Genomic DNA, 27,100 nt, shown 5'->3' with positions numbered 1-27,100 from the left:
GGTGGGCGTGGGAAGGGGTTAGTTGCCCTCTAATCACTTTCGACTATTAAAATAGGCACCAGCCCTTTCAATTTTCAAACGAATGAACCTTGTTCGAAGATTCTACGACAACAAATAGCCATCTAGAAACCTCTATCAGATGCAAATTGGGAAAATACGAGGTGCGTGTGTGTGTGTGTTGGGAGGGGGTATTCACCCTTCCATCACTCTGAATTCCAAAAAGGGCACTAAAACTTCTGATTAGCAATCCAATGAGCCCCCTCCGAAGTTTATACGATTACCATTTTTATTCAAACCTTCTATGCCCCCAGGGCATGACTTAAAACCCTTGCCCAGGGCTCTGGAGTGGTTGTCAGCCTCGAAGTCATAACTCTGGACCTATCAAATACGTTGAGCAAAATGGCTATCTCAAAACTTTTATTGGATGTGGTTAAGGAAATAGTGGGCGTGGGAGTGATGTTAGTTGCCTTTCAATCACTTTCAATTATTAATAAGGGCATAAGCCCTTCGCGGTCTATGATTAGGGAAGCATCCTTTCCCACATACAGCAATGTCTTTGGTGAGAATCTGGGCCTAAAGTGTTAAGCAGGCACTTACAGTCGTGATATTGGAGGCTTTGAATAAAACTCTTTTGGAATAATAAGAGCATGAACCAAAGGAAAATGTTTCACGCTGGAAAACCACTAATATTTCCTTGAAAGAAAACGAGGCCAAAAGCTAAATAAACTGCTTACATGTCCGACAACTTCTTGTAACTTTGCAAAGTCTTCTTTGCTTGTCCCGCTTGAAATAGACACATAAGGCATAAGATCTTTATTTGTTCTGGCAAACTCTTTCCAATCGTCAACAGTATAGTGCTTGTGTATTGCTGTGAGAACTTTGTGCTGAAAAAATGGAGAATATTTACATATTTATAGTTATAATACGTTAATAGTTATAATACGAGAGATTAAATGAAATTACTTCAGGGAGATACGGCGACATTTTTCAGTACCTCTAGTTCGACGATTTCTTACATAATTTGGCGTAATATATATGAAAGTTAAGCCTTGAGCTTGAACTTCATACATTTTTTGTCCCTTTTTTCGGAGAAAAGGCCCTGTTTCTTGAAGAAGCGAAAAAAAAATATTTTCGGTCTTTACAAAATAAAAGAAATAGAAAAGGGACTTGATGCCAGTAAAATTAAAAAGCTAATAATATTTGAATACATAACAGTGAATCATCAGGGCAACAGAAAAAAGAATTGTAAAAGGGGGCATTTTTCTCAAAATACAATCAAAAGCAAAAATAATCCTACAAACCACAAGAATCGATTGCTTTTACTAAAAATAAAAGTAAAGGACAGTCATGACACAAAAAGTTAGTTGTAAAAGGAGTTATGAGCACCCTTCATTTAACTGTCAAAACATGGCCTTACAGAAACCCAATTATGCCTCCCTTCCCTGGAAGGAACTCCTAAGAAAAAAGCACTAGACAAAATCTTTCTAGAGGAACAAGCAAAATTATATACAGGGCATATAAATAGCAAATCTATATATATAAAAATAAGTTGTCTGTGTGTGTGTGTGTATCGAGTGACGTCATGTTTGTGTGTCGACTGACGTCATGTTTGTCGACTGACGAGATTAAAGACCGGGAAAACGGGACACAAATGACGGGGATACAGGGAATGTTCGATTAGCAATCACCATCAACAAAGCTCAAGGGCAATCATTAGAATAATGAGGTATAGATCTGAATACAGATTGTTTTTCCATGGACAATTATATGTTGCATGTTCAAGAGTCGGTAAACCTGACAATCTATATTTATAATCTACTAGCTGTTGGGGTGGCGCTTCGCGCCACCCCAACACCTAGTTGGTGGGGGCGCTTCGCACCCCCCCCCCAAGCCCCCCCGCGCGCGTAAGTCGTTACGCGCCATATTAGTTACGCGCCATTGTAGTTGTGTCCCTATGTCCCACCTGTGAATATAGATAGATATATATATATATATATATATATATATATATATATATATATATATATATATATATATATATATATATATATATATGTTTTTAACTACGTAAAACTTGCGAATATACAACATTCTTTGCTGTCCCATTGTCTGTGCATATAAATAGATTTTCAGGTTTACCGACTCTTGAACATGCAACATATAATGGTCCATGGGAAAACAATCCGTATTCAGATCTATACCTCATGATTCTAATGATTGCCCTTGAGCTTTGTTGATGGTGATTGCTAATCGACCATTCCCTGAGTCGCCATCGTCATTTATATATCCCCCTGTGCACCCCGGCGTCCCCTTTGTAGTTATGTCCCTGTGTCCCGGTCGTCATTTATATTCCCTGTGTCCCGGTCGTCATTTGTGTCCCGGTGTTCCAGTCTGTGATTTCTCTTTGAGTGTCCCGGGCGTCATTTATATTCCTTGTGTCCCGGTGTCCCGGTCGTCATTTATATCCCCCTGTGCCCCCCGGCGTCTCCATTGTAGTTGTGCCCCTGTGTCCCGGTCGTCATTTATATTCCCTGTGTCCCGGTCGTCATTTGTATCCCGGTGTCCCGGTCTGTATATACATTCGTTTTTTAGTTTTGTTTTTCTCCTTTATTTTTTTCCTTTTTTCGTTTTTTTCTTTTTTAGTTTATTTAGATTTTTAGATTTTTTAGTTTTTTTATTAGTTTTTAGTTTTTTTGTAGTTTTTACCATTTTTTTAGTTTTTTTAGTTTTTTTTTTTTACTTATGTCCTGGTCGTCATTTATACTCCCTGTGTCCCGGTCGTCATTTGTGTCTCGGTGCTTTGTTGATTGCTAATTTATATTATATTTATATTTATATTTTTATATTTATTAATATTTTTTTAGTTTTCTTTTTCTCTTATTTTTCAGTTTTTTCCTTTTTTTTAGTTTTTTCTTTTTTAGTTTTTAGTTTTTTTTTTTGTTTTTTACCTTTTTTTAGTTTTTTTAGTTTTTTAGCTTTTTTAGTTTTTTTATTAGTTTTTAGTTTGTTTTTTTTAGTTTTTGCCTTTTTTTAGTTTTTTTTAGTTTTTAGTTTTTTAACCTTTTTTTAGTTTTTTTTTAATTTTTTAGCTTTTTTAGTTTTTTTTCTTTTTAGTTTTTTTTGTAGTTTTTACCTTTTTTAGTTTTTTTTCTTCTTTTGTATTAGTGTGAAATAATTCAGACGTCATATGCGGACAAACACGACGTCACTCGACAGACAGATAGACAGACATAACCCACAAACAACTTATTTTTATATATATTTATTCATATTTTTTTAGTTTTCTTTTTCTCTTTTATTTTTCAGTTTTTTCCTTTTTTTTAGTTTTTTTCTTTTTTAGTTTTTAGTTTTTTTTAGTTTTTTACCTTTTTTTAGTTTTTTTTAGTTTTTTTAGTTTTTTAGCTTTTTTAGTTTTTTTATTAGTTTTTATTTTTTTGTAGTTTTTGCCTTTTTTTATTTTTTTCAGTTTTTTTTTAGTTATTAGATTTTTACCTTTTTTTAGTTTTTTTTTAGTTTTTTAGCTTTTTTAGTTTTTTTTTCTTTTTAGTTTTTTTTTTGTAGTTTTTACCTTTTTTAGTTTTTTTCTTCTTTTGTATTAGTGTGAAATAATTTAGTGTGACGTCACCTGATCCACAGATCCACACACAGACAACTTATTTTTATATATATAGATAAATATAATCTATCCTGACAATCTATATTCACAGGTGGGACACAGGGACACAACTACAATGGCGCGTAACTAATATGGCACGTAACGACTTGCGCGCGGGGGGGGGGCTTGGGGGGGCGAAGCGCCCCCACGAACTAGGTGTTGGGGTGGCGCGAAGCGCCACCCCAACAGCTAGTAATATATATATATATATATATATATATATATATATATATATATATATATATATATATATATATATATATATATATATATATATATATATATATATATATATATATATATATATATATATATATATATATATATATATATATATATATATATATATATATATATATATATATATATATATATATATATATATATATATATATATATATATATATATATAATATATAGTTGTGTGTGTGTCTGTCGAGTGACGTCATGTTTGTGTGTCGACTGACGTCATGTTTTCGACTGACGTCATTATAAGGATTGAGCTGTATGCGTCATGAAGTTGTTTGTCGACTGACGTCATGTTCGTCAACTGATGAAATTACATACCGGGACACAAATGACGACCGGGACACAGGGAATATAAATGACGACCGGGACACAGGGAATATAAATGACGACCGGGACACAGGAACACAACTACAACGGGGACGCCAGGGGCACAGGCGGGATATATAAATGACGACCGGGACACAGGGATTGTTCGAATAGAAATTACAGACCGGGACACCGGGACACAAATAACGACCGGGACACAGGGAATATAAATGACGACTGGGACACTCAAAGAGAAATTACAAACTGGGACACCGGGACACAAATGACGACCGGGACACCCAACAGCTAGTATATATATATATATATATATATATATATATATATATATATATATATATATATATATATATATATATATATATATATGCATTTTCATGTAACCTTTAGCATAGCTGTTTGTGTTTCAAAATATTTCTTCCTAGAGATCTGTTGGGTAACGACTGATCTTATAACTTAAAAGATGTGATAGGTGTTCTTTAATATCTGCATTGGGGTCTAAAAAATACATTTGGCCATATGAATATGGTTCAAAAGTGTCGCTAAATTAATTTTGTGATAAATTTGTCAAGCTATTTTGAAGTTGAAAACATTACGACTATTTTTGGTTCGATCATCGCTTGCGTTGGATGAAGCTAAAACAAAACATGAGTTCTTGTTTCGTGTTTGTTTGTGGAGCTCTTTAGTAAAGTGTAGCGGGTCTGAATGCAAAATGTGTTAGCTACATTATTCTGCATATTATGAAGTAAAAATTGTTTTTTAACTTCACGCTGTCCAAATACTTTACCACCACTCCCACTTCTAATGTGCAAATATGTAACCCAAACTATAGGTGTCCAACGTATTCTGTCACCCACTTGTTTCCACTGAGCGTAAGCTAATTGTCTCTTAATACAGACAGATAAAACCGGCTTGTTCTCGAGTGTGTACCATTATGTACACAAGTACCTTTTTTTCTGCACTTTCATTTTTGACTCGTTCTGATTCTCGCTGTCCTTTAACAGCACAGTTCTTTGTTCTTCACTGTCATATTTGACACTCTTGATACTTCCTTTGGCGTATCTGCTAACTCTACAATTCTTTGTTCTTCACTTTCATCTTTGGCAAGTCCTGATTCCAGATGTTGCTTGTAATTCTCGCTTCTTACTGCATACTTCTTTGTTCTCGCGGTCGTATATCTTCTAACCACACATTTCTCTCTTCTTCATTTTCATTTTGATTCGTTCTGATCCTTGTTGTCGCATATCTGTAACCGTATATTTTTTTTCTTCACTTTCGTTTTTGAGTCGTTCTGATTCAAGCTACCACTTAACTCTTTTAACTGCATCTTTCATCTTTCAACTCTTTTAACTTACGTCTTTTAACTGCATATTTCTATATTTTTCAATTTCGTTTTTAACTTGTTCTAATTTTCGGATTCGCTAATATTTTAACTATATATTTTTTTATCTTTATTTTCGTTTATCATTGCTTCAGTGCCTTTTGCCTTAGTTGCTTCGATTGGTCTTATCACTTTTGATGGTCTAGGTCAGTGGTTCTCAAACTGTGGTATGCGTACCCCTTGGGGGTACGCAACAATTTTTAGGGGGTACGTGGCCGGCCAACAAAAAATAAAACAATATTTTAACTCTAGAACTGGCAATTTTGTTAATATTTTAGCTATAGTTTATTGATGGTCCAGTTTGTTCATTTTGAGCTTACAGTTTTGACCTCTTCTGTTCTTTTTGTAATCATTTTGTGCTAACATTAATTCGCGTTTGTGCCCCCTAGATATTATGAAACTGCTGAAAATGCCTTTTGAAATATACATCACCAAATATAGGCACATGAATTTACATATTTCTGAATTTTTGTTCTGCAAAAGCTTCTAAAACGGTTCTAAAATCTATTTTCCTTCTGTCTTCACTTTCAATCAACATGATTGCTAAACTATTTAGTCCATCTTTATTTATTGTTGGTGTCACATAGTTTTTTTTTTTTTTTTTTTTTTTTTTTTTTTTTTTTTTTTTTTTTTTTTTTTTTTTTTTTTGTTTTAGCCTGGTAAATGATCAGTCTCCAGAAGCAATGCTTACAGGGATTGTTAAGAACACAACAAGAACACGATTTCGAAAACCAATTGTTCATTTTGATGACAGTGCGGGGCCCTTTCAAATGCGGGGCCCGGTTTGGCTCAATCATTCCAATCGCCATTTTTCCGGCCGTGTGCAGAATCCATTTGAGATCATCTAAATTTATAAGCTGTCGATTGATGAAACTGAAGCACAGATAAATGTGATTAAAAAACATGTGAAAAAGAGATTAATTTTAAAAAACAGCATTTTTCTAAGAGAAGTAAAGAGCAATATTGATGTTAGCTATGGTGTGGGCTGGCGGGTTGACTACTATAGACGTTAGAAGTTTGGTGAAGATTTTGCGTATATTTGTTCAACCAAAAGAAGAAAAAATTTACAAAGAAGGTATTCTAGAAATGACAGGGCTAGTCGAAATTCATTTTAATTAGAAATTATTGTATTGCAGTGGACAGGACAGAAACAGGTGAAAGATAATCCGAAGTCCATTGTAGATGAGTCGTTTCAGAAGCATTTTGAGGGGAATTTAACACTTCTGCATTTGCCATTTAATAGTGGATTCTGTTTTATATTTTCCTATGAGCAATCTCAGAAAATAATTCACCAACAGAAATTTTTGACGGCGTACCGGCGCATCACAACTTTTGCGGCAGCGCACTGAAATATTTTCGTCGGCGTGGCTTCGGAAACTCTTTAGAAAGAGTGTTGAATTGAATGGGGAAATAAACTTCTTTCTTGATCAGTTTAAGTATTTTGATCAAAAAATGATATTGTACCAAGATTACCAAGATGACATTGAAAATATGAATAAAAAACCATTTTATGAAATTAGAAAAAAATAAAAAGAATACCCACGCCTTTTTTGGATAAAAGAAAAAAAGTTTAATTTGGTCGGTTGCTGCTCTTAATTTTAAACTTGTATTTTTCTATTACCGAAAATCTATTTTTTACTATCAGTCACTCTTTTCTTTCTTTTGACTTGCTTCTCCGCCTAAGTTATATACACGCCCACGGTTATATGCACATAGATTTAATGAGGCACTAATGCAAGAGCTGTCAGTATGCATCTCCATTTTGCAACATAGCTTAGACAGTTTATAAAATGTAAGCTATAGAAAATACCACAAACAAAATTGTTAAGAGGTGGAAATTCATCAAAACCAGTTTCCGACTTCAAATGAAGGAACTATAACCAAAGAGGAACTGGAACAAACAAATTTAGTCTTTTACATTCATAAGCGTCTCCCCACATCTGTTAAATCTCTTATAGACGCATTTATGATCAATACTTAGGACTGCCCATCCAATTATTTGCAACATAAGTGCAAAGTAAGAGATAATTTTAGACTTAAAAACAATAAGGGATTCGAGCCTTTTCAGTTATATTCAACGGTAAAGAAAGAAGGAATAATTCTGTAACCTTTAACTTAAACAACTTCTTGATCTTTTTACCGTCACGGTAATTTCTCAGCTCCAGAGTATACCATGACAAAAAGAGACGGTCAAAGCGAATAAAACGTTAAGGAAAAGGTTAAGAAGGACCCAGGGTCCAGTTAGAAGGTAATGACCCATTTGTATTATATCACTTGTTCCTTTACATTATAAGATTAAATCAGCAAAGGAAGGGAAAAGCAAAAGAAAATTAGGTACTTGTGTATTATTCAGAACACACTCGATAAGTGAGGTTAGGTTCTTTCGTGAAACATACTACGATATAGGTATATTTAATTAAATATTTTATATATAGAGGTGGTTAGGTTAGGTTTCAAGTTAGGTATTTGATAAAATGCACCCCCCCCCCCCAATGTACAAATATATAGCCAAAATTTTTGATAAAACTAATGAAATAAAACAAAATATGATGAAAATATAGTAAATTCACAACCCCTTATCCTGGAAAAATATAATTGCCTCTTTTTCAGTCTTTGGCAAATCCCAAATCTTCATTTCAGAATCCATGTTCAGACACTATCTTCTATCACTATTCGCAGCAAACTAGATCGAGTTCTGTCTTTGTGGCTATGAAACCGGATTTTCGCATAGTAGTTTGTTTTACGAAAGAACCTGACTTTACTTATTTAGTGTGTTCTGAATAATAAACAATACCAAAAATTATCTATCAAGAGTGTAAACAATCATTGTTACAAAAAGAATATTTCTTATATGAAGTTATTCGGCAAATGCTAGGGTTCTGGTAGACGAGCAAGATCAGTTTCTGAGGTTAAATTGGGAAGTATTTAGAATATTTTCCAGTACAGCCTGCACAGCAAGCGAATGAAAAAAACTAACACTATAAGAAATTGTAAGTCTGGAAGAGAAACGGTCGAAAAGAATAAAGAAATAGGAGAGACAAAAGGACAACGGTGAAACTTTTTTGCAATGAATAATTGACTATCCCCAAAAGACGAGGTAAGAAGAAATTTGCGAGAAGGGTGTGGAAGGACATGACACGTAAGATTAAAAAGGAAGAAAGGAGTCGTGTAATAGGATAAAATTAATTACGAGGAATGGCTATAGACCAAAGCAAAAGCTTGAATATCATGTAATCAGTTTTGTTGTTTACTGGGAAAGCAGGATAATTTTGAACTGCAGTAGCATAAACAATTTAGAAGTTATAGAAACTGGCCAGTAGCTTCTGCTATCAAAGAGGTACGGTAAGCTCTGGTACGTTAATCAAAAAGGTATAATGCGAAATTTGTTGTCAAAGGGGCATTTGTAACTCCCTTCCCCTATTAAACAAAATACCTCAAAAAATCCTCGATCTGTTGTGGATGGAAAGACACACTGTCATATAAACTGCATTCATATTAATTATTCTGAATGTCAGAAAGAGTTATCCAATCTCACCCATTATAAACTTTTTTAGTTTTTGTGGCAAAACTATTTAGAATTAAGAGATGTAAAATTTCACTATCTTTTAGTCAAACTTCATATTCAAGCTACCAATTCTCAAAAGCTGTCAATCATGATTAGTTCCCTGGGAATATTCGGTAATGGATCCTTTGTCTTTGTGACGGATGGCCAACGCTAAGGGTCGCAAAACAATTTCTAATCTCCATATTGCCTTAATTAAATTTAATACTTACCATCAGTTAGTAGCATAAGAAACTAGACTTTTTACGCACATTTTCATTGCTTTATATTTCTTATCATATTTCCTAACATTACAATCCTAGACACAAAAACAGTTTGTTGAAACTACAATCAATTTTCAGTGAAGTATTCAGATAAAGACAATTCTGCAAAGAAAGTAAATTGTTAGCTCTAATAAACGGAAATAACTCCTCTGCTTTATGAAAGGAACATAAAAAAAAATACTAAGCAAAAACTGAAAGACGGGCGATTTTTTTTAAATAGCATATTTCAGCTAAAAGTAAAGAGCGATATAAGAACTTAGACGAGCGAAGATTGCCTTTAGTGGGAAGGGGTCTCTTGCCTCCAAACAGGGATAAAGTGTTTACTTGCGCTTTACTAAAGGCATTCTATTGTACAACCGATTTCTGACAATTAATTACTAATTTTTCATCAATTTAAAAGAAAAACAGGTATTTTCATGTTCTTATCGAAAATATCAAGAATGCGCAGTGTTTGAAAGAAACTATTTTTTCCTAATTTAACAACGATAAATGGGATCGCTCTTTCGCAATCATTTTGCACTTGCGGAGACACACACTTCCTGTTTTTGTAGAGTGGTTCAAAACAATCCCACAATTTCGAGTTATGCAAATGATTTTTTTTTCCCTACTACCAAGCAGGCTTGTCGTTAACTGTAAAAGTTTTTAAATTTGCAGAGTTTCTTTTAGGGTAATAGAAATAAGTATATGTACATTATCCGCACAAAGTGAAAAATATCAGTCAAAAAAGCTTTTGTAACCCTTTTTCTTCCTGTGAGAAATTTTCTAAAGCTCCAACCCTTGAAAAAAATTTACTCGGGTGCCCTTAAAGCTTCTCAAACCAAAAAATATGGTGTCAATATACAATCGTTTTGAATAACCTTATGTGGAATAACCTTTCACTAAGATTATGTCATTCATTGGCTGAAATAGTCAGGCATATGATATAAGACAACTATCGCAAATATTTTCTTGAACAGTGAAAAAAATCTTTATAAGGTACACGAGGGGCTGACGACTTTTAAAATTCACGTGCACCAGTTAGTGCGTGCCAAAGGGGACAGAACTTGGTCAACCGTTGCGGAGACTATTCCGCGCGGGGTGAAACTGTCCCAAGAGTGGTTTGATTTTGTGGCACACATGGCATGTACAGCAGGTAGCGGAAAGTAGGTAACTGCTCAAAACTAAACGCATTTTCTTCAACAACAAAAAAGAAGATAAAAAAAAATTGTTGACTATGTTGTTCAGACTATACAATATTTCATATCGATAGGCTATTATGATATTTTGATGTTTCATATTAATCTCTCTGATATATGCAAGTAAAAAAAATATAAAAGAAGAATTTTACTTTTGTGATTTGGGAGGCATTCAAATAAAGTATCAAAAGATAAAACAAGAAATTGAAGCAATTGTTGCAAGTGAGAGATGTAGCTCTAGAAGATAAGTATATAAAAGAATTTTGAGGTCAGGCTAGGGCTCTCCTACCTACAAAACCCAAAGTCCACTCCCTACGGTTGGCTACCCAGACATTTTTGCTCGTTTGAGCCTTGCGCAAAGAATCTCTTACTTTCCTTATTTGGGCTAATTCTTCTTCAGTGTTTGATCGATCTGAACATCAGACCATAGCCTGATTCCAAGCACAGTTTGTTCCAGTGAAGCTTCGTCGACTTTTTTGAGTTAAAAAGTCGTGATCAAGGTTCTAAGAAATATCTAGTAGAAAATTCTGTTTCTACCTTTGACAATATAACTGCTCTTCGGTGTGCAGAAAAAACCAAATAAATACAAACTAGATTGTACATAAATAGTAGACATATTTACATGCGAAACAACACGGTGCATTGCAATTTTCTAAATAACTAAAGGAAGAAAAAGAACCGCAAATTATTTTTTTTTCTCATACCTTGGCTAAACTTTGTGCCATTTCAAATGTTCCCACCGTGTCCATGTTAGAAGCAATAATGGGGACGCCAACGTAGGATTGCTTGCCATTCCGGAAGCTGAACTCACGAACTAAGTCAACCTGAAACAAACAGACATTTTTCATTTCGATTCCAAGCCAGCTCGGAAGAATTTAGAACTGTCTAGGGAGTTCGAACCCTAAATAGCCATAACCCGTCTATCCACCATATTTCCAAACTATATGAAATAATATAATCTGCCCACTGCTTACTTCTAAATGTTTGAATTGTTTGTATCTCATGCAATTTCAGTTAACTGCACAGTTCAAAGATTCAAAAGTTTTTGAGAAACTTCTATTGCATAAATTCTATGATTTACATATAAAAAAAAAACTTTGGCATAAAACAACTTCAGAGTATTCATTTTCTCTTTATTTTTATCATTGTTATTTTTTAAAGATAGAAATGTTTATTTTCAGTTTCCTTTTGATTTTTGTTTTTGGACTTCATAACATATGACACTAGCATAAGAAATTAGTGTACCATATCAACCTAGTATTTTCTCCTTCCATCTTTACTTAATGAATTCGAAATGTATGGAGGGAAGGCTTTAGGAATTAGAATTTTTTAATTTGTCTGTAATATGGACAGATGGTAGACAAGGGCCTCCAAAGCACTCAGACAGAAACAAGCCATTGAATCTGAAGGAGTTGTTCTGAAAGAAACAAGCCATTGAATTAGACACATATGTGCGCATGTAGGGGAGAGGACATTGGACCCAAACCCCCTTAACACCAGAGAATAAAACGTTCCCAATTTTCTGGAAATTTTTTATATTTTCATAAGATGTTTTTATGCTTTTTAAAGTTTCTGAAATCCATAGTGAAATAGATTCTTTTATGTGAGTCTAAATTTATTCTAAAAGTCGCCAGCGGTGACCTTCAAAAATAGTTACGCACCAGATTAGCCCTACCCGACGCACCATTTCAGACTATTTCCACCAGTCTGAAAATTCATAGCAGAGTATAAATATATATGAATATATATTCGTATATATTTTTATACTGTGGAATGCACAACTTAGATACCAATCACAGCTTAGATATACAATACAGTTATGAAGACTCCTATCTTGCCCATGAGAAGCTCTGAACTTGGCGCCTCCTCCAAGCCCGCGCTCTGACGTGTTGATCGTACTACAACACCACAGGCGGGAACGCAATTTTGTTTTGTTGCATACACAGCTTGGATACCAATATTGGTATCGAAGCTGTGCTGCCAGTTTCCTGTCTCCAGCCGCTAGCATCGCTGCCGCGCACTGTGTCCCACAAATAAATCGAGTTTTCATAGCTGTATTGGTATCTAAGATGTTTTGGAATGCCTGAAGCTAACTGCGGAAAAGGAGAAACGTCTTAGCGCCTTTGAAAATAAACGTCTTCACCGGATCCTAATCAGCAGGAGAGACCATGCTAGCAACGACGATATCCGTATTCGCCCATACCAACCATGCACCGCCTACGTTGCGAGGCAGCAAAGATGGTTATACCTTAGACATATCCTCCGCATTCCAGATAATAAGACTTTCTAAAACGATCCTCCACTCGCTATCGGAAGCCACACCTCACCGACGACGACAAAATAATAAACTACGTAGAACATGAAAGAAGACCCCTCCAGAGGAGGCTCATCCCAGAGTGGGTGGACATCTCCACAGCGGCCCACTTGAGGGAAGATTTGAGGCTACTTATCGACACCCAGTGTGCTTTTGGAGGCACTGGAGGTCTAATGTAAACTTGTTTTTGATCCATCTTTTATTTTATATGCATGAGTTTGAACTTTGCTCTTTTATTTGAACGCACTTCAATATAGTTTTGTGGAAATTTTGTAATTGAACATGGTGTCTATTCAATGGAGGTAAATAAAAAAGCTTTATATATGAAAGTAAAAAGTACTATTACAACTCAAACAATTAGAAATTATAAAATTATATCGGGTAGGCCTATCTAAAACTCCTCCAATATCCCACAGCACATAAAAAGTGAACTTCTTTTTCTTTGAAATAGCAATGCTTCGAGAATAAAAGGGCTTATTTAGGTTAGGTGTATTTGCTTTTCCAGTTGATGTACGCTCGCATATACATTTTTTTTTTTTTTTTTTTTTTTTTTTTTTTTTTTTTTTTTTTTTTTTTTTTTTACTATGCATACAGCGTTGATCAAACTTCCATGTAAAAAACAAGCGACAGTCTTCCATATTTGGGGAGTTTTTATCATACTAAGTTTTAGCAAACTTAAACGTGAAAGATCTCTTTTTAAATTCATTTATTTAATTTTTCAATATTTTTATCAAATTACAAATTAGACAGACTGAAGATTAACATGTAGTTCTATAAGAATTTTTTAGGGAATTGTAAAAACGAGCATGAGAACCCTCGAAAATGACTGAGAATCGAAAGAAAAAGTACGCCATTGGAATCGCCATGACCAAAACTAGGGAAATACCGTCCCCTATTTTGAAAAACAAAGAAAACAGCCTTTCAGCATAAGCAGCCTCTTTTTCCAGGGATAATCATATCAAACCACCCAAAGTTTTGAACTAGCCGACAAATATAGGGAAATATCAACCGTCAGTTTTTTGGCGACAATTCCATGTTGCATTGAGTTTGATGTAACAATCTTTGTTCTTATCAAAGCATCAAAATCGGCCTCCAATTTCAGATATATAATCAGTATATATAATATATATATGTATAATATATATATGTATATATCATGAAAAGAGAAATCACCAATGCTACAGCACAAACACAAAAAAAAAAAAAAAAAAAAAAAAAAAAAAAAAAAAAAAAAAAAAAAAAAAAAAAAAAAAAAAAAAAAAAAAAAAAAAAAAAAAAAAAAAAAAAAAAAAAAAAAGGAGACAGAAGGAGAAAAGGAAGACTGTTTTCCTAAATTAGTGATTAATATAGACCAGCACTTGAATGAGGCCTTAACCCTACTCATCCATACAATCACATATATGTATAATATATATATGTATAATATATGTATATATATATATATATATATATATATATATATATATATATATATATATATATATATATATATATATATATATATATATATATATATATATATATATATATGTATATAAATATGTATATATATATATATATATATATATATATATATATATATATATATATATATATATATGTATATGTATATATGTATATATATATATATATATATATATATATATATATATATATATATATATATATATATATATATATATATATATATCTTCATACTTGTAAAAGATTTGTTAGAGAGAAAAAAAATTAAAATGGTAAAAACACTAACCTGTAAAGAATTTTTACACTAAGTTCCTGTAATTTTTGATGGTTTCAAGTTCGACTTATTATGTACCCTAATTTCCAATTGCTATCGGTTTTAATATCTCTTTTTAGTTTTCTTAACAACAATTTTCGAAAAAAGTTTCATTTCAAAGTTCATTCTTGTCTGTGTTTTAAGTAACACTTTTACTATGCTGATTGCAAATATATAAGATTCATCAAGTTTAGTGATACCCGTCAAAAGTTATGAGCCGGAGAAAAATTCCCTGATTTTAAAATAAGGGAGAAACACCCCCTAAAATTAAAACAAATCTTAAAGAAAATCACACCATCAGATTCAGCTTACCAGAGACAGTAGAAGTTTCAAGCTCCTATCTGCAAAAAATGGGGAATTTTGCTATTTTTGCCAGAAGACAGATCACAGATGCGTGTAAAATGTCCAAAAGATCGGAGGACAGCTGGGCATCCTCCCACGCCCATTTTTTTCAAATAATTATGTCTTTAGTACACCCCCCAAAACCCTTAGAAAGAGGCCTGTAAGTTATAAAGTTTGCCCAAAGTTTACGTATAGAACTTTTTATTGGGGGAGGGGGTGCTTGAGAGGATTTCTATGAGGAGTATCTTCCATGGGGAGGGACATTTCTGGGGGGTGACTATTCCAGGGAAAATATTACACTGGGGGTATCTGACAGAATTACTATACGAAATTCTTTTTAATTATCTTACATTCTCTTTGCAAAATTTTTCATGCGAAGATTTTCCGGGAGAATTATCCAGAGGCTTTCTCCCGCGTATTTTGACTTCCAGCAAACAATTTCCACGAAAGGGAGCATTTCTTGAGTGGATGAGAAACTGATTAAAGATTAAAGTCTTATTCAAATTAAAGAATGATAAGGAGAATTTTTCACGCTAAATCGCCCACAAGCAATTTTACAGGGAGGGGGATACTCAGTGAGTATAGAACTGTCTGAATGAAATTTGACCGGGGGGGCACTTTTAAGTTGGGTGAAATTGCCACGGTTGAGTTTTCCTTGAGGGAGAGGGGTATATTTTATAGAGGGCGAGCCATATTTACCGGCATTATTTGAAAAACAGACAAAAACTATTCTATATATGATGGATTTCCCCTCTTCAATACCTTGTTATTTATGCTAAAGTTTGACTGTTTGTCCCAATTTTTTAAAAGCGTTTACCCAAACAAAGGGGCCCATTTAATTATAATAGGAAGCTTTTTTAAAATGACTAACAGCTTTAGCGTAAAGAGCAAGGTATTCAGGAGGGGGCGACCCTTCATATACGAACAAACCTGCCGAAATTAATATGCAAATTTTGTTTTGTTTTTCATGTATGGTGAGCCAAATTCGAACCTCCGTTACTTGAAAAACATTCAGAAACTAAGTAAAAAGAAACAAGTTTTCTTTAATCAAACAGTTCGTGGTAACGAACTGTAGTAAGGAGCGACCCGGCTCAATAGTAACCAAAACTCAAAAAAATGGAATTTTGATACGAATAGCTACATCAAAAGAATTGCATTTTAATGAGAAAATTTAGCCTGAGAAAATTTGCTTTATTTTAGAAAATAGTGGGAAACACCTCCTAAAAGTCATAGAATCTTAACGAAAATCACATCATCAGATTCAGCGTTTCAGAGAACCCTACTGTAGAAGTTTCAAGCTCCTATCTACAAAAATGTGTAATTTTGTATTTTTTGCCAGAAGGCAGATCACGGATGCGTGTTTATTTGTTTGTTCGTTTTTTTGTTTGTTTTTTTTTTTTTTTTTTTCCCAGAGGTGATCATATCGACCCAGTTATCCTAGAATGTTACAAGAGGGATCATTCTAACAGAAATGAAAAGTTCTAGTGCCCTTTTTAAGTGACCAAAAAAATTGGAGGGCACCTAGGCCCCCTCCCACGCTAATTATTTTCCCAAAGTCAACGGATCAAAATTCTGAGATAGCCATTTTATTCAGCGTAGTCTAAAAACCTTATAACTATGTCTTAGGGGACGACTTACTCCCCTACAGTCCCCATGGGAGGGGCAACAAGTTACAAACTTTGACCAGTGCTTACATATAGTAATGGTTATTGGGAAGTGTACAGGCGTTTTCAGGAGGATTTTTTGGTTGGGGGGAGGAGTTGAGAAGAGGGGAATATGCTGGGGGAACTTTCCATCGAGAATTTGTCATGGGGGAAGAAAATTTCCATGAATGGAGCGCAGGATTTACTAGCATTATTAAAAAAACAATGAAAAAATGTGAAAAAGTTTTTTTCAGCTGGAAGTAAGGAACAGCATTAAAACTTAAAACAAACAGAAATTATTACCCATATAACGGGATCACCTCCTCCTAATACCTCGCTCTTTACGCTAAAGTATTATTAGTAATTTCAACTATTTATTCTACGGCTTTTGTGATTCAGGGGTCATTCTTAATGAATTGGGACAAAATTTAAGCTTTAGTGTAAAGAGCAAGGTACTGACGAGGGGGCGAACCCCCTCATATACAAAAGTAAACAGAATACAGAAATTCTTTACGTAAGCTAATTTATATGTTACGTAAATCTTTACTAATAAAAAGATTCGTAAAAAATGAAAAGTTCTAGTTGCCTTTTTAATTAACCAAAAAATCGGAGGGCAACTAGGCTTCCTCCCCCGCTCTTTTATTCTCAAAATCATTCGATCAAAATTATGAGAAAGCCATTTAGCAAAAAAAAAATATATGCAAATTTCGTTTTAATTATTCCTCTGCGGAGAGCCAAAATCAAAACATGCATTGATTCAAAAACGTTCAGAAATTTAAAAAAAAAGTTTTTTTTAACTGAAAGTAAGGAGCGACATTAAAACTTAAAACGAACAGAAGTTACTTCGTATATGGAAGAGGCTGCTTCCTCATCAACGCTCCGCTCTTTACGCTAAAGTTTTTTACTGTTTTAAAAAGAAGAATTGAGAGAAAGAGTCAAACTTTAGCGTAAAGAGCGGGGCGTTGATGAGGAAGCAGCCTCTTTCATATACGAAGTAATTTATCTGCCTCTTATAAATTGTCATTTGGTTCCCAAAAAGACACTCTTTTGTCTCATTTCACGAGTGGCAAAGACAAGAAGCATAATAAGGGTCCATGGTCAAAAAACCTTTACCAAAGGCTTACAGTCCGGCTTCTCGTACACCCCTCCCAGTCCCCTTAGTCAGTGAAAACTAAAAAAAAAACATTTAAAAAAACGATGTTATTTACACATTTACACTTTGATGAAAATAATTCCGATTTTTATATAGGGATTGGATGGGCGACAGAACGCAAATTCAGGGTCTAAACTCCTTCTTGGAGGAACCATCTCCTATCTCAGCAACTTTCTAAGGTAGTTAAAAGCTTATTGTCTAGGATTTTAGTGGCAGAAAGTTTAAACACCATAATCATAATGTCAGCTTTAAATCCCCCTCCCCCCCACCAAAAAAAAGTACGTATTTAGTTTCGTTCCAAGTGCTCTAAAGTGCGTATTACTGCATATAGCAAGATTCTGATGATCGCATATTTTTTTTCATCATACTAAAACTAAAAAACAAAACCTCAAACAAGGTCCACTTCGGGCATTTTTAGTTTGCCCCATGGAGGAGGAAGCTCAACCAAAAATGGATGCACTTCTAGAATTCGCATTTCTAAGAGCTATAAATTCCAGGTTAGAGCACTTAGAACGAAACTAACCTTTTGAGGCGTCATTAAGAGGCCTCAAAAGGCAACTTATTGCATTGTCTACACTTTTTACACTATGGTGATAAGTTAAAAACAAAAACTAGTTAAATACTAATTGGACACAAAAATTGATTTTTGAACAATACAGTAAAATTCTAGTTTATTGACTTTTGGCTATCTCGGAAAGGGGTTAGGTTAGGAAAATGAAACTTTCAGGGATGGGTCTAAAGGCTAAAGTATATCCCGGGAAGGTATTTTGAAGTACCTACCTCTACTCCTTCTCTCTCTAGAGGATCCTGACCTTTGATGACTTTTAAGAATATGTGTGTTATAAAAGTGGAACTTCGTAAAATAGATCTTCTGCTTGAATGAAGTACAACAAAATTGTTTTCAGCTTCACAACTTTTCTCAATCCCAATTTATAAGGTTTTAAAGATAGCCTATGCAAAAACATTTCCTAAATTTTGAAGAAAAAAAAAACATTGATATGGCTCAGAATTCTACTCAATTAACAGGAATTGCATTTTTCAGAACTAAATGCAGAGAAAAAGCAACTGATACCTGAAAATTAAGGTAAAATGTTGTTTTGTCAAAATTTCAATAGGTTCTTAGCGGTTTATTCGAATTTCAGGGCTCTCTAGAGGGAGAAGGAGTAGAGGTGGGTACTTTGAAATACCTTTCTGGGATATATTTTAGCCTTTAGACCCATCCTTGAAAGTTTGATTTTCCTAACCTAACCCCTTTCTGAGATAGCAAGAAGTCACTCAACTAGAATTTTACCGAAAAATACTTTAGATAACTCTCAATGATGTTTCAGTTACCAACAAAGAAAAAAGTAGGGTAAAATTCTGGTTTATTGACTTGTTGCTACCTTGGAAAGTTGTTGGGTTAGGGAAACTCTGTTTAAAAGATCTTGCATATTTGTTTTCAAACAACATTTTATTATCAAGACTAATGGAAATAATAATCACAATTCCCAAATCTGTTGCAAATGATAATTTTTCCTCACCAGATAGTTTTATTTTTTTAAATCATATTTTTAAACTTTTGGCTAATATGGGCTATTTTGAGCCGCTTTAAGGGCTCGACATAGAATTTGCTCCAGAAGTGAATACTTAAATCGTTAAAAGCATTAAAAAAAACATAAAGTGAAAATTAACTTTCTTCCTAGCTAAATTATGTGAATATGTAAAAATATATCATTTTAGCCAAGGCCTAGTTCGAAAACTTACTTCTGCTCGGCTTTTCAAAGTACTTCTTTTAGGCCGCAGTAACACATCCTTAAAATCCAATTTTATATCGTTATCAATCCTAGGCATCTTATTGATGAAAAATGATCACAATCCTTTTCAACCTTAATTTTTTCCCAATCTTCAGCCTCAATTTGATCTTTATTCTTCAGTTGTCTCTAAGCGTATGAAAGTTTTCACTGTCTCACTCTCAATCTCTCTCTTTGGAAAAGACCTCTGCATATCAAGTGATCCAGCCCAAGAGAAAAAATATAAAACTCAACAGTTCTTAAACGCCATCTAAGAAACAAATTAAGGAAGGTCGGTATTTTATCTCTACTAGCTGAAACAATCAACATTATGCTCAATCAGCTTTTTCCAGTTTAATTTTGGAATTTCTAACATTCCGTACCCAATTGCAATAATTATTTGCTTGTTGTGCTCTAGGCCTCAAGAAGCTGCGACTCGCCCTTTAGCAAAAATCAGATTAAATGCAAAAACTGTCATAGCATAGACCACATTAGCGGCGATGAAAATTGTTCAAGGTATTTAGAAAGCCTTATAAGCAGTCAAGTTTCTCATAGAGTCAACTTGCTTGGAGAGTAAACAAAAATGACATAAGCTGAAATATTTATGATTATGGAAAATAATATAAAAAAAAGAATATTCGCTTGCAGAGAGGACGGGCTTATAAATAACCGCAGCTGTACAAATCCAAAGATTGTTGTAATAAGATGTAGTATAAGTTGTAATTTGTGACTGAGCGACCCCTATCCAGTTTTCCACAAGCATTTTTTCTGTATGATTTGGTTGAAGTAACCAAAAAAATCAATTTCTTCATAATAATGGACGGTAAGGAAATAACGATCCTTGTCAATAACAAAAGTATGAGAGCCTAATTATTGATTACATTCAGTCAAAGAATCAGCTTTTTATAGTGATCCTAAATATGTACTTGTTTAAAAGTAAATAGTACAGTTATTAGTACGCAAGAAACTTCGTATAATTATACAAAACACTAGGAAAAGAACTTAATAAGGGGCAATGTCGGTCAAAATAAACCGGGAACATTTCCTTGCATTCAAAACGTTTCCCCTGAACGGATTGCTGGGAATTTCCGTATTTTCCTCCTAAGCGGATGCATTTCTTGTGCTTTATTCTAATTTTTTCCAGAATTGATTGTATTTATCTAGTTTTCACTGTAGAAAATATTTAATTTTTTACTGTTATGAAGTAAAAATTGGCAAAGACAGTGGTTTTTTATCGTTTTTTAAATGACGCAAGGATATCTAGCTCCATCTCCACAAAAAATCCCCCTCCACGCAGAAATATTCTCTGGATAATGCAATGCGGTACAAATTTACCCTTAACATTTCCAGGCGTAAAATTGAATCGGTAAAGAAAAAGCAAGACATATAAGAAAATCTCGTATAGGAATTCTGGCAAATTGACCCAGTGTAAAATTTCTTCTGAAAAGTTCACCACATGGAAACTCCCCTCTCCATGGAAAATTCTCCCGGTGCAAAATCCCGCCCAGAAGAAAATTCGTCGTCCCCTCCCCACCCGAAAAATGTATGTATACTTTTTTAATAGCAAATAGCCTACCATACATAAACAATGGGCAAATTTTAGAACTTAAAAACCTTTCCCCAGGGGCTGCAGGGAATCATTTTATCTCCAAAGACATAAATATTGGGCCTTTCAACTATGCTGAACAATTACGCTATCTCAAAATTTTGATCTGATGATTTTGAGAAAACAGTGGCGTGGAAGGGGGCCTAGTTGCCCTCCAATTTTTTGTCACTTAAAAATAGTACCATAACTTTTCATTTTTATTAGAATGAGCCCTCTCTCGATGTTCTAGGCTCACGTAGTCCGTGTGATCACCCCTGGGAAAAAAAAACACGCATCCGTTCTGGCAAAATATTGCAAAATTCCACATTTCTGCAGATATGAGCTTGAAACCTCTACAGTAAAGTTTTTTGATACCCCGAATTTTATGGTGCGATTTTCATTAGAATTCTATAACTTCAAGGGGTTTTTTCCACCTTTTTTTGAAATTCAGACAAATTTCCTCAGGCTCATAGCTTTTGATGGGTAAGACTGAACTTAATGAATTTTAGATGTTTGGAATCAGCATAATAAGCCAATTCTTTTGATATATCTATTGGTATCAAAGCTCCGTTTTTTAAAGTTTCGGTTACTATTGAGCCGGGTCGCTCCTTACTTACAGTTCGTTGCCACGAACTGTATAATTACCCATCAAAATCCATACAGATATCATTGAAATATTTATCGTTTTTTCTGCGTTACCTAAAATACTGTATTCGTAAAACTTTATAGTTTCATGAAATGTATTTAAATAAATAGAAAATATTTTTCAACTAAAGTAAGCAGCAAGTTAAAGTTTAAAACAAATATAAGTTATTCTGTATATAAGGGGGGCTGCCCCCTTCTCAACACCTTGCACATGAAACAAAAGTTTTTTAGTGCTTTGAATTTTTTTTCAATTTCGAAGTTTTCTTTAAAAATTTGGACAAACGTCAAACTTCAGTAAAGATTCAGGAGCTAAGGAGGATACAGCCCCCTTCATATCAAGAACAATATTTTCAAATAGGTTTCAAAACTGTTCCTTACTTACAGTTGAAAAGTTCGTTATTTTTAATTAACTTTTGAATGTTTTCCAAATTTAACCAAAATATAATTTGAGGTACCAATCCCTTAAATCTCTGCTTAATTGCTTTTAAAATATATAAATCAATAATGGTATGTTGATTAGAACTGTGTTACGTTTAAATTTGCAATTTCAGTTTTGGATAAAATTTGAATATAATCAAAAAATTTTCGATGAATAGAAATTTTGGTTGGATGAAAAGAACTAAAGAATTTCGGCTGGATAAAAAGGAGCATTGTTGTTTGTATGGATGGAAATTCTGTGAGACTTTTGATCTTCTACACAGCTAAAGCGATCACAGCCTCTGCAAAAGGATTTTCGTATCGATACATACATTACTTAATTTTTTAAATACATTGAAGTAATTCATGCAAACAGAAAAAAGAAAAATATTACCATTTAAAATTGCAGAAAACTAAGTTCCTAGGAGTAATTGCCACCCCAAAGACATTTCCTGGTGGGGCTGATGATGACCTGCCTTGATTTTTCCACCTCTGTGCTGGTAGATATGGGAGTGTAACATTTTAGCTGTATAAAAAAAAAACATTTTAATTAATTCCTACTCCCCTTGCCTCTTTTCAACATTTATTTGAAGCCTCATGAAGAGTAAGTAGGTTGTCCATTGAAATTTAGTTTTTTAGGAACCTACTCAGAACCTTTCTCAGAACGTATTTAGGAACCTACCTCACCCTGACCTAAACAATGACTCACCCCCACCCTCATTATAGCTAATACGCAATTACAGATCACCAAATGTAGCCTAATTTGATTACAAATAAACTACGACTTAAACTGTAAAATAAAAATAAACTGCCACTGTTGCATTACTTCCTTTGTAACTGGGAAGCCTAAAATATCGTTATTGATACTTTTATATCAATTGGCTTCTCAGAATTTTAAATTGATTGCAAATTCGGCCCATTTGGGGTAAAGTCGTAGTTTGGTGCTCTAAAAGGGCAGAAAACAAGACCTTCCCCTGGCCCAATTTGTAAGGTCACTTAAAATAGAGATTTGAATTTATAACTGAATGAGCTCCCTCCCAATTATCTTGGACCTTCGGTCTGATACAATCACCCCTGTGAAAAAACAAAACAAATAAACATGCATCGACGATGTTCCTTCTAAAAAAAATGTGAAATTCCACATTTTGAAGATTGGAGCTTGAAACCTCGACGTTAGGGTTCTCTTATATGACATATATAATAAAGAAATCAAACAGTTCGTGATAACGAACTGTAGTAAGGATCAACCCAGCTCAATAGTAACCGAAACTCTAAACAATGGAATTTTGATACCAATAGGTACATCAAAAGAATCGAATTTTTATATTGATTTTAAATATATAAGTTTCATCAAGTATAGTCTTAGCCATTACGAGCCTGGGAAAATTTGCCTTATTCTTGAAGATAGAGGAAGTACCCACTAAAAGTCATAGAATCTTAATAAAAAAAATCACACCATCGGGTTCAGCGTAGCAGAGAACTCCACTGTAGAGGTTTCAAGCTCATATCTGCAAAATTGTGGAATTTTGAATTTTTTGCGAGAAGACAGATCACAGATACGTGTTTATTTGTTGTTCTTTTTCCCATGGGGGATCATATCGACCAAATAATCCTAGAATGTCGTGAGAGGAATCATTTTAACGGAAATTAAAAGAATGTTCTAGTGCCTATTTTAAGTGACCAAAAAATTGGACATCAACTAGGCCCCCTCCCAAGCTCATTTTTCCCAAAGGCACCGGATCAAAATTTTGAATAGCCAGTTTGTTTAGCATAGTTGAAAAATATAATAACTATGTCTTTGAGGACGACTTAATCCCCCACAGTCCCCGGGGGAAGGGCTGCAAGTTATGAACTTAACCGATAATTTACATATAGTAATGGTTATTGGGAAGTATAAAGACGTTTTAAGGGGAGATTTTCTGGTGATAGAGAGTCAGAGGAAGGGGTCACGTGGGAGGATTTTTCCATGGAGAAATTTATCAAGGGGGAAGAGAATTTCCACGAAGAGGGCGCTGAATTTTCTAGCAATACTTAAAAAAACAATGAGAAAAAAGTTTTTTTCGACTGAAAGTAAGGAGTAGCATTAAAACTTAAAACGAACAGAAATTATTACTAATATGAGGGGGTTCATCTCCTCTTCAATGTCTCACTCTTTACGCTAAAGTATTTTTAGTAACTTCAAAAGAGCTATTTATTCTAATTGAACAACCCTTGTGATTCAGGGGTCATTCTCATAGAATTGGAACCAAATTCAAACTTTAGTGAAAACAGCAAGGTATTGACGAGGGGGGGACCCCCTCATATACGTAATAAAAATATATGAATATAGAAGTTCGTTATGTAAGTTAATTCATAAGTTACGCATATTTATTACTAACAAAGACGTTCGTAAATAAAATTGGAAGTTCTAGTGACCTTTTAAGTAACCAAAAATTGTAGGACAACTAGGCCCCCTCCCCGCCCTTTTGAGGGCGGGGAGGGGGAGAGTCGATTTCGAGAGTCGTCCAATCAAAACCCTAAGAAAGCCATTTAGCCAAAAAAATAAATAAAATTAATATGCAAATTTCGTTTTAATTATTCATGTAAAGTGAGCCAAAATCAGAACCTGCATTAATTCAAAAACGTTAAGAAACTGATTAAAAAACATTTTTTTTTAACTGAAAGTAAGAAGCGACATTAAAACTTAAAACGAAGAGAAATTATTCCTTATATGAAAGGGGCCGTCTCCTCATCATTGCCCCGCTCTTTACGCTAAAGTTTGACTCTCTCTCACAGCTCTACTTTTTAAAACAATAAAAAACTTTAACATAAAGAGCGGGGGGTTCAGGAGAAGACAGGCCCTTTCATATACCCAATAATTTCTGTTCGTTTTAAGTTTTAATGTCTCTTCTTACTTTCAGTTAAAAAAAAACTTGTTTTTATGGCACTTGGTATTAACCAAGTGACATATAGCAATCGCCAATTCTGTCGGTCTGTCTGTCGGTCGGTCCCGGTTTTGCTACTTTAGGCACTTCCAGGTAAGCTAGGACGATGAAATTTGGCAAACGTATCAGGGACCGGACCAGATTAAATTAGAAATAGTCGTTTTTCCGATTTGACCATCTGGGGGGGAAGTGGGGGGCCGGTTAATTCGCAAAAAATAGAAAAAATGAAGTATTTTTAACTTATGAGCGGGTGATTGGATCTTAATGAAATTTGATGTTTGGAATGATATTGTGTTTTAGAGCTCATATTTTCAATCCCGACCAGATCTGATGACATTAGGGGGAGTTGGAGGGGGAAAACCTAAAGTCCCGGTTTTGCTACTTTAGGCACATCAAAACATCAAATTTCATTTGATATGAACCCTTTCTATTTCCCGATTTGACCATCTGGAGGGGGATTAGGGGGCCGGTTAATTCGCAAAAAAATAGAAAAAATGAAGTATTTTTAACTTATGAGCGGGTGATTGGATCTTAATGAAATTTGATGTTTGGAATGATATTGTGTCTCAGAGCTCTTATTTTAAATCCCGACCGGATCTGATGACATTGGGGGGAGTTGGAGGGGGGAAACTTGAAATCTTGGAAAACACTTAGAGTGGAGGGATCGGGATGAAACTTGATGGGAAAAATAAGCGCAAGTCCCAGACACATGATTGACATAATCGGAACTGATTCGCTCTCTTTGGGGTAGTTGGGGGGAGTAATTCTTAAAAATTAGAAAAAATGAGGTATTTTCAACTTACGAACGGGTGATCGGATCTCAATGAAATTTGATGTTTAGAAGGGTATCGTGTCTTAGAGCTCTTATTTTAAATCCCGACCGGATCTGGTGACGGGGGCGGGGAGTTGGGAGGGGGAAACCTAAAACTTGGAAAACACTTAGAGTGAAGGGATCGAGATGAAACATGGTGGGAAAAATAAACACAAGTCCTAGATAGATGATCGATATAAACGGAACGGATCCGCTGTCTTTGGGGTAGTGGGGGGGGATTTCTGAAATATTAAAAAAATGAGGTATTTTTAACTTACGAACGGGTGATCGGATCTCAATGAAATTTGATATTTAGAAGGATATCGTGGCTTAGAGCTCTTACTTTAAACCCGACCGGATCTGGTGACATTGGGGGGAGTTGGGAGGGGGAAACCTAAAACTTGGAAAACACTTAGAGTGGAGGGATCGGGATGAAACTTGGTGGAAAAAAAAACACGATTCCTAGATACATGATTGACATAACCAGAACGGATCCAATCTCTTTGGGGTAGTTGGGGGGGGGTTAATTCTGAAAAATTAGAAAAAAATGAGGTATTTTTAACTTACGAACGGGTGATTGGATCTCCATGAAATTTGATATTTAGAAGGATATCGTGTCTCAAAGCTCTTATTTTAAATCCTGACCGGATCTGGTGACATTGGGGGAAGTTTGGGGTGGGGAAACCTAAAATGATGGAATACGATTAGATTGGAGGAATTGGGATGAAACTTGGTTGGAAAAATAAGCAGAAGTCTTGCATGCGTGATTTACATAATTGGAACGGATCCACTCAATTGGGGGGGGGGGGTAATTCTGAAAAATAAGAAAAAATGACGTATTTTAACTTACGAAGGAGTGATCGGATCTTATTGAAACTTCATATTTAGAAGGACCTCGTAACTCAGATATCTTATTTTAAATCTCAACCGGATCAAGCGTAATTGGAGGGGGGGTAGTTGGGGGGACTGGAAATCTTAGAAAATACTTAAAGCGGTGATATCAAGATGAAACTGGATGGGAAGAATAGAAACTTGTCTAAGATACGTGACTGACATAACTGGACCGGATCTGCTCTCTTTGGTGGAATTGGGGGGGGGGGTAATTTTGAAA

The 27,100-nt window shown here is 34.5% G+C and overlaps 1 protein-coding gene across 1 annotated transcript in view; it reads right to left on the bottom strand.

Annotated features, from left to right (window-relative positions):
* Positions 1-19,812, bottom strand: part of LOC136032115 (GMP reductase 2-like) — a 45,828-nt gene extending 26,016 nt beyond the window's left edge. The window contains exons 1-3 of the mRNA XM_065712283.1: positions 19,582-19,812; positions 11,314-11,433; positions 735-884 (exon numbers count right to left, since the gene is read on the bottom strand). Of these exons, the coding sequence (XP_065568355.1) occupies positions 735-884; positions 11,314-11,433; positions 19,582-19,668 (357 nt within the window). The 5' untranslated portion in view covers positions 19,669-19,812. The remainder of the gene's footprint in view (positions 1-734; positions 885-11,313; positions 11,434-19,581) is intronic.
* Positions 19,813-27,100: the final 7,288 nt, after the last annotated feature.

This window comes from Artemia franciscana, chromosome 10, assembly GCF_032884065.1.
Source record: "Artemia franciscana chromosome 10, ASM3288406v1, whole genome shotgun sequence".
Classification (NCBI taxonomy): Eukaryota; Metazoa; Arthropoda; class Branchiopoda; order Anostraca; family Artemiidae; genus Artemia; species Artemia franciscana.
Note: the sequence above shows the minus strand (reverse complement) of the source record. Positions and strands in the feature narration are given on the sequence as shown.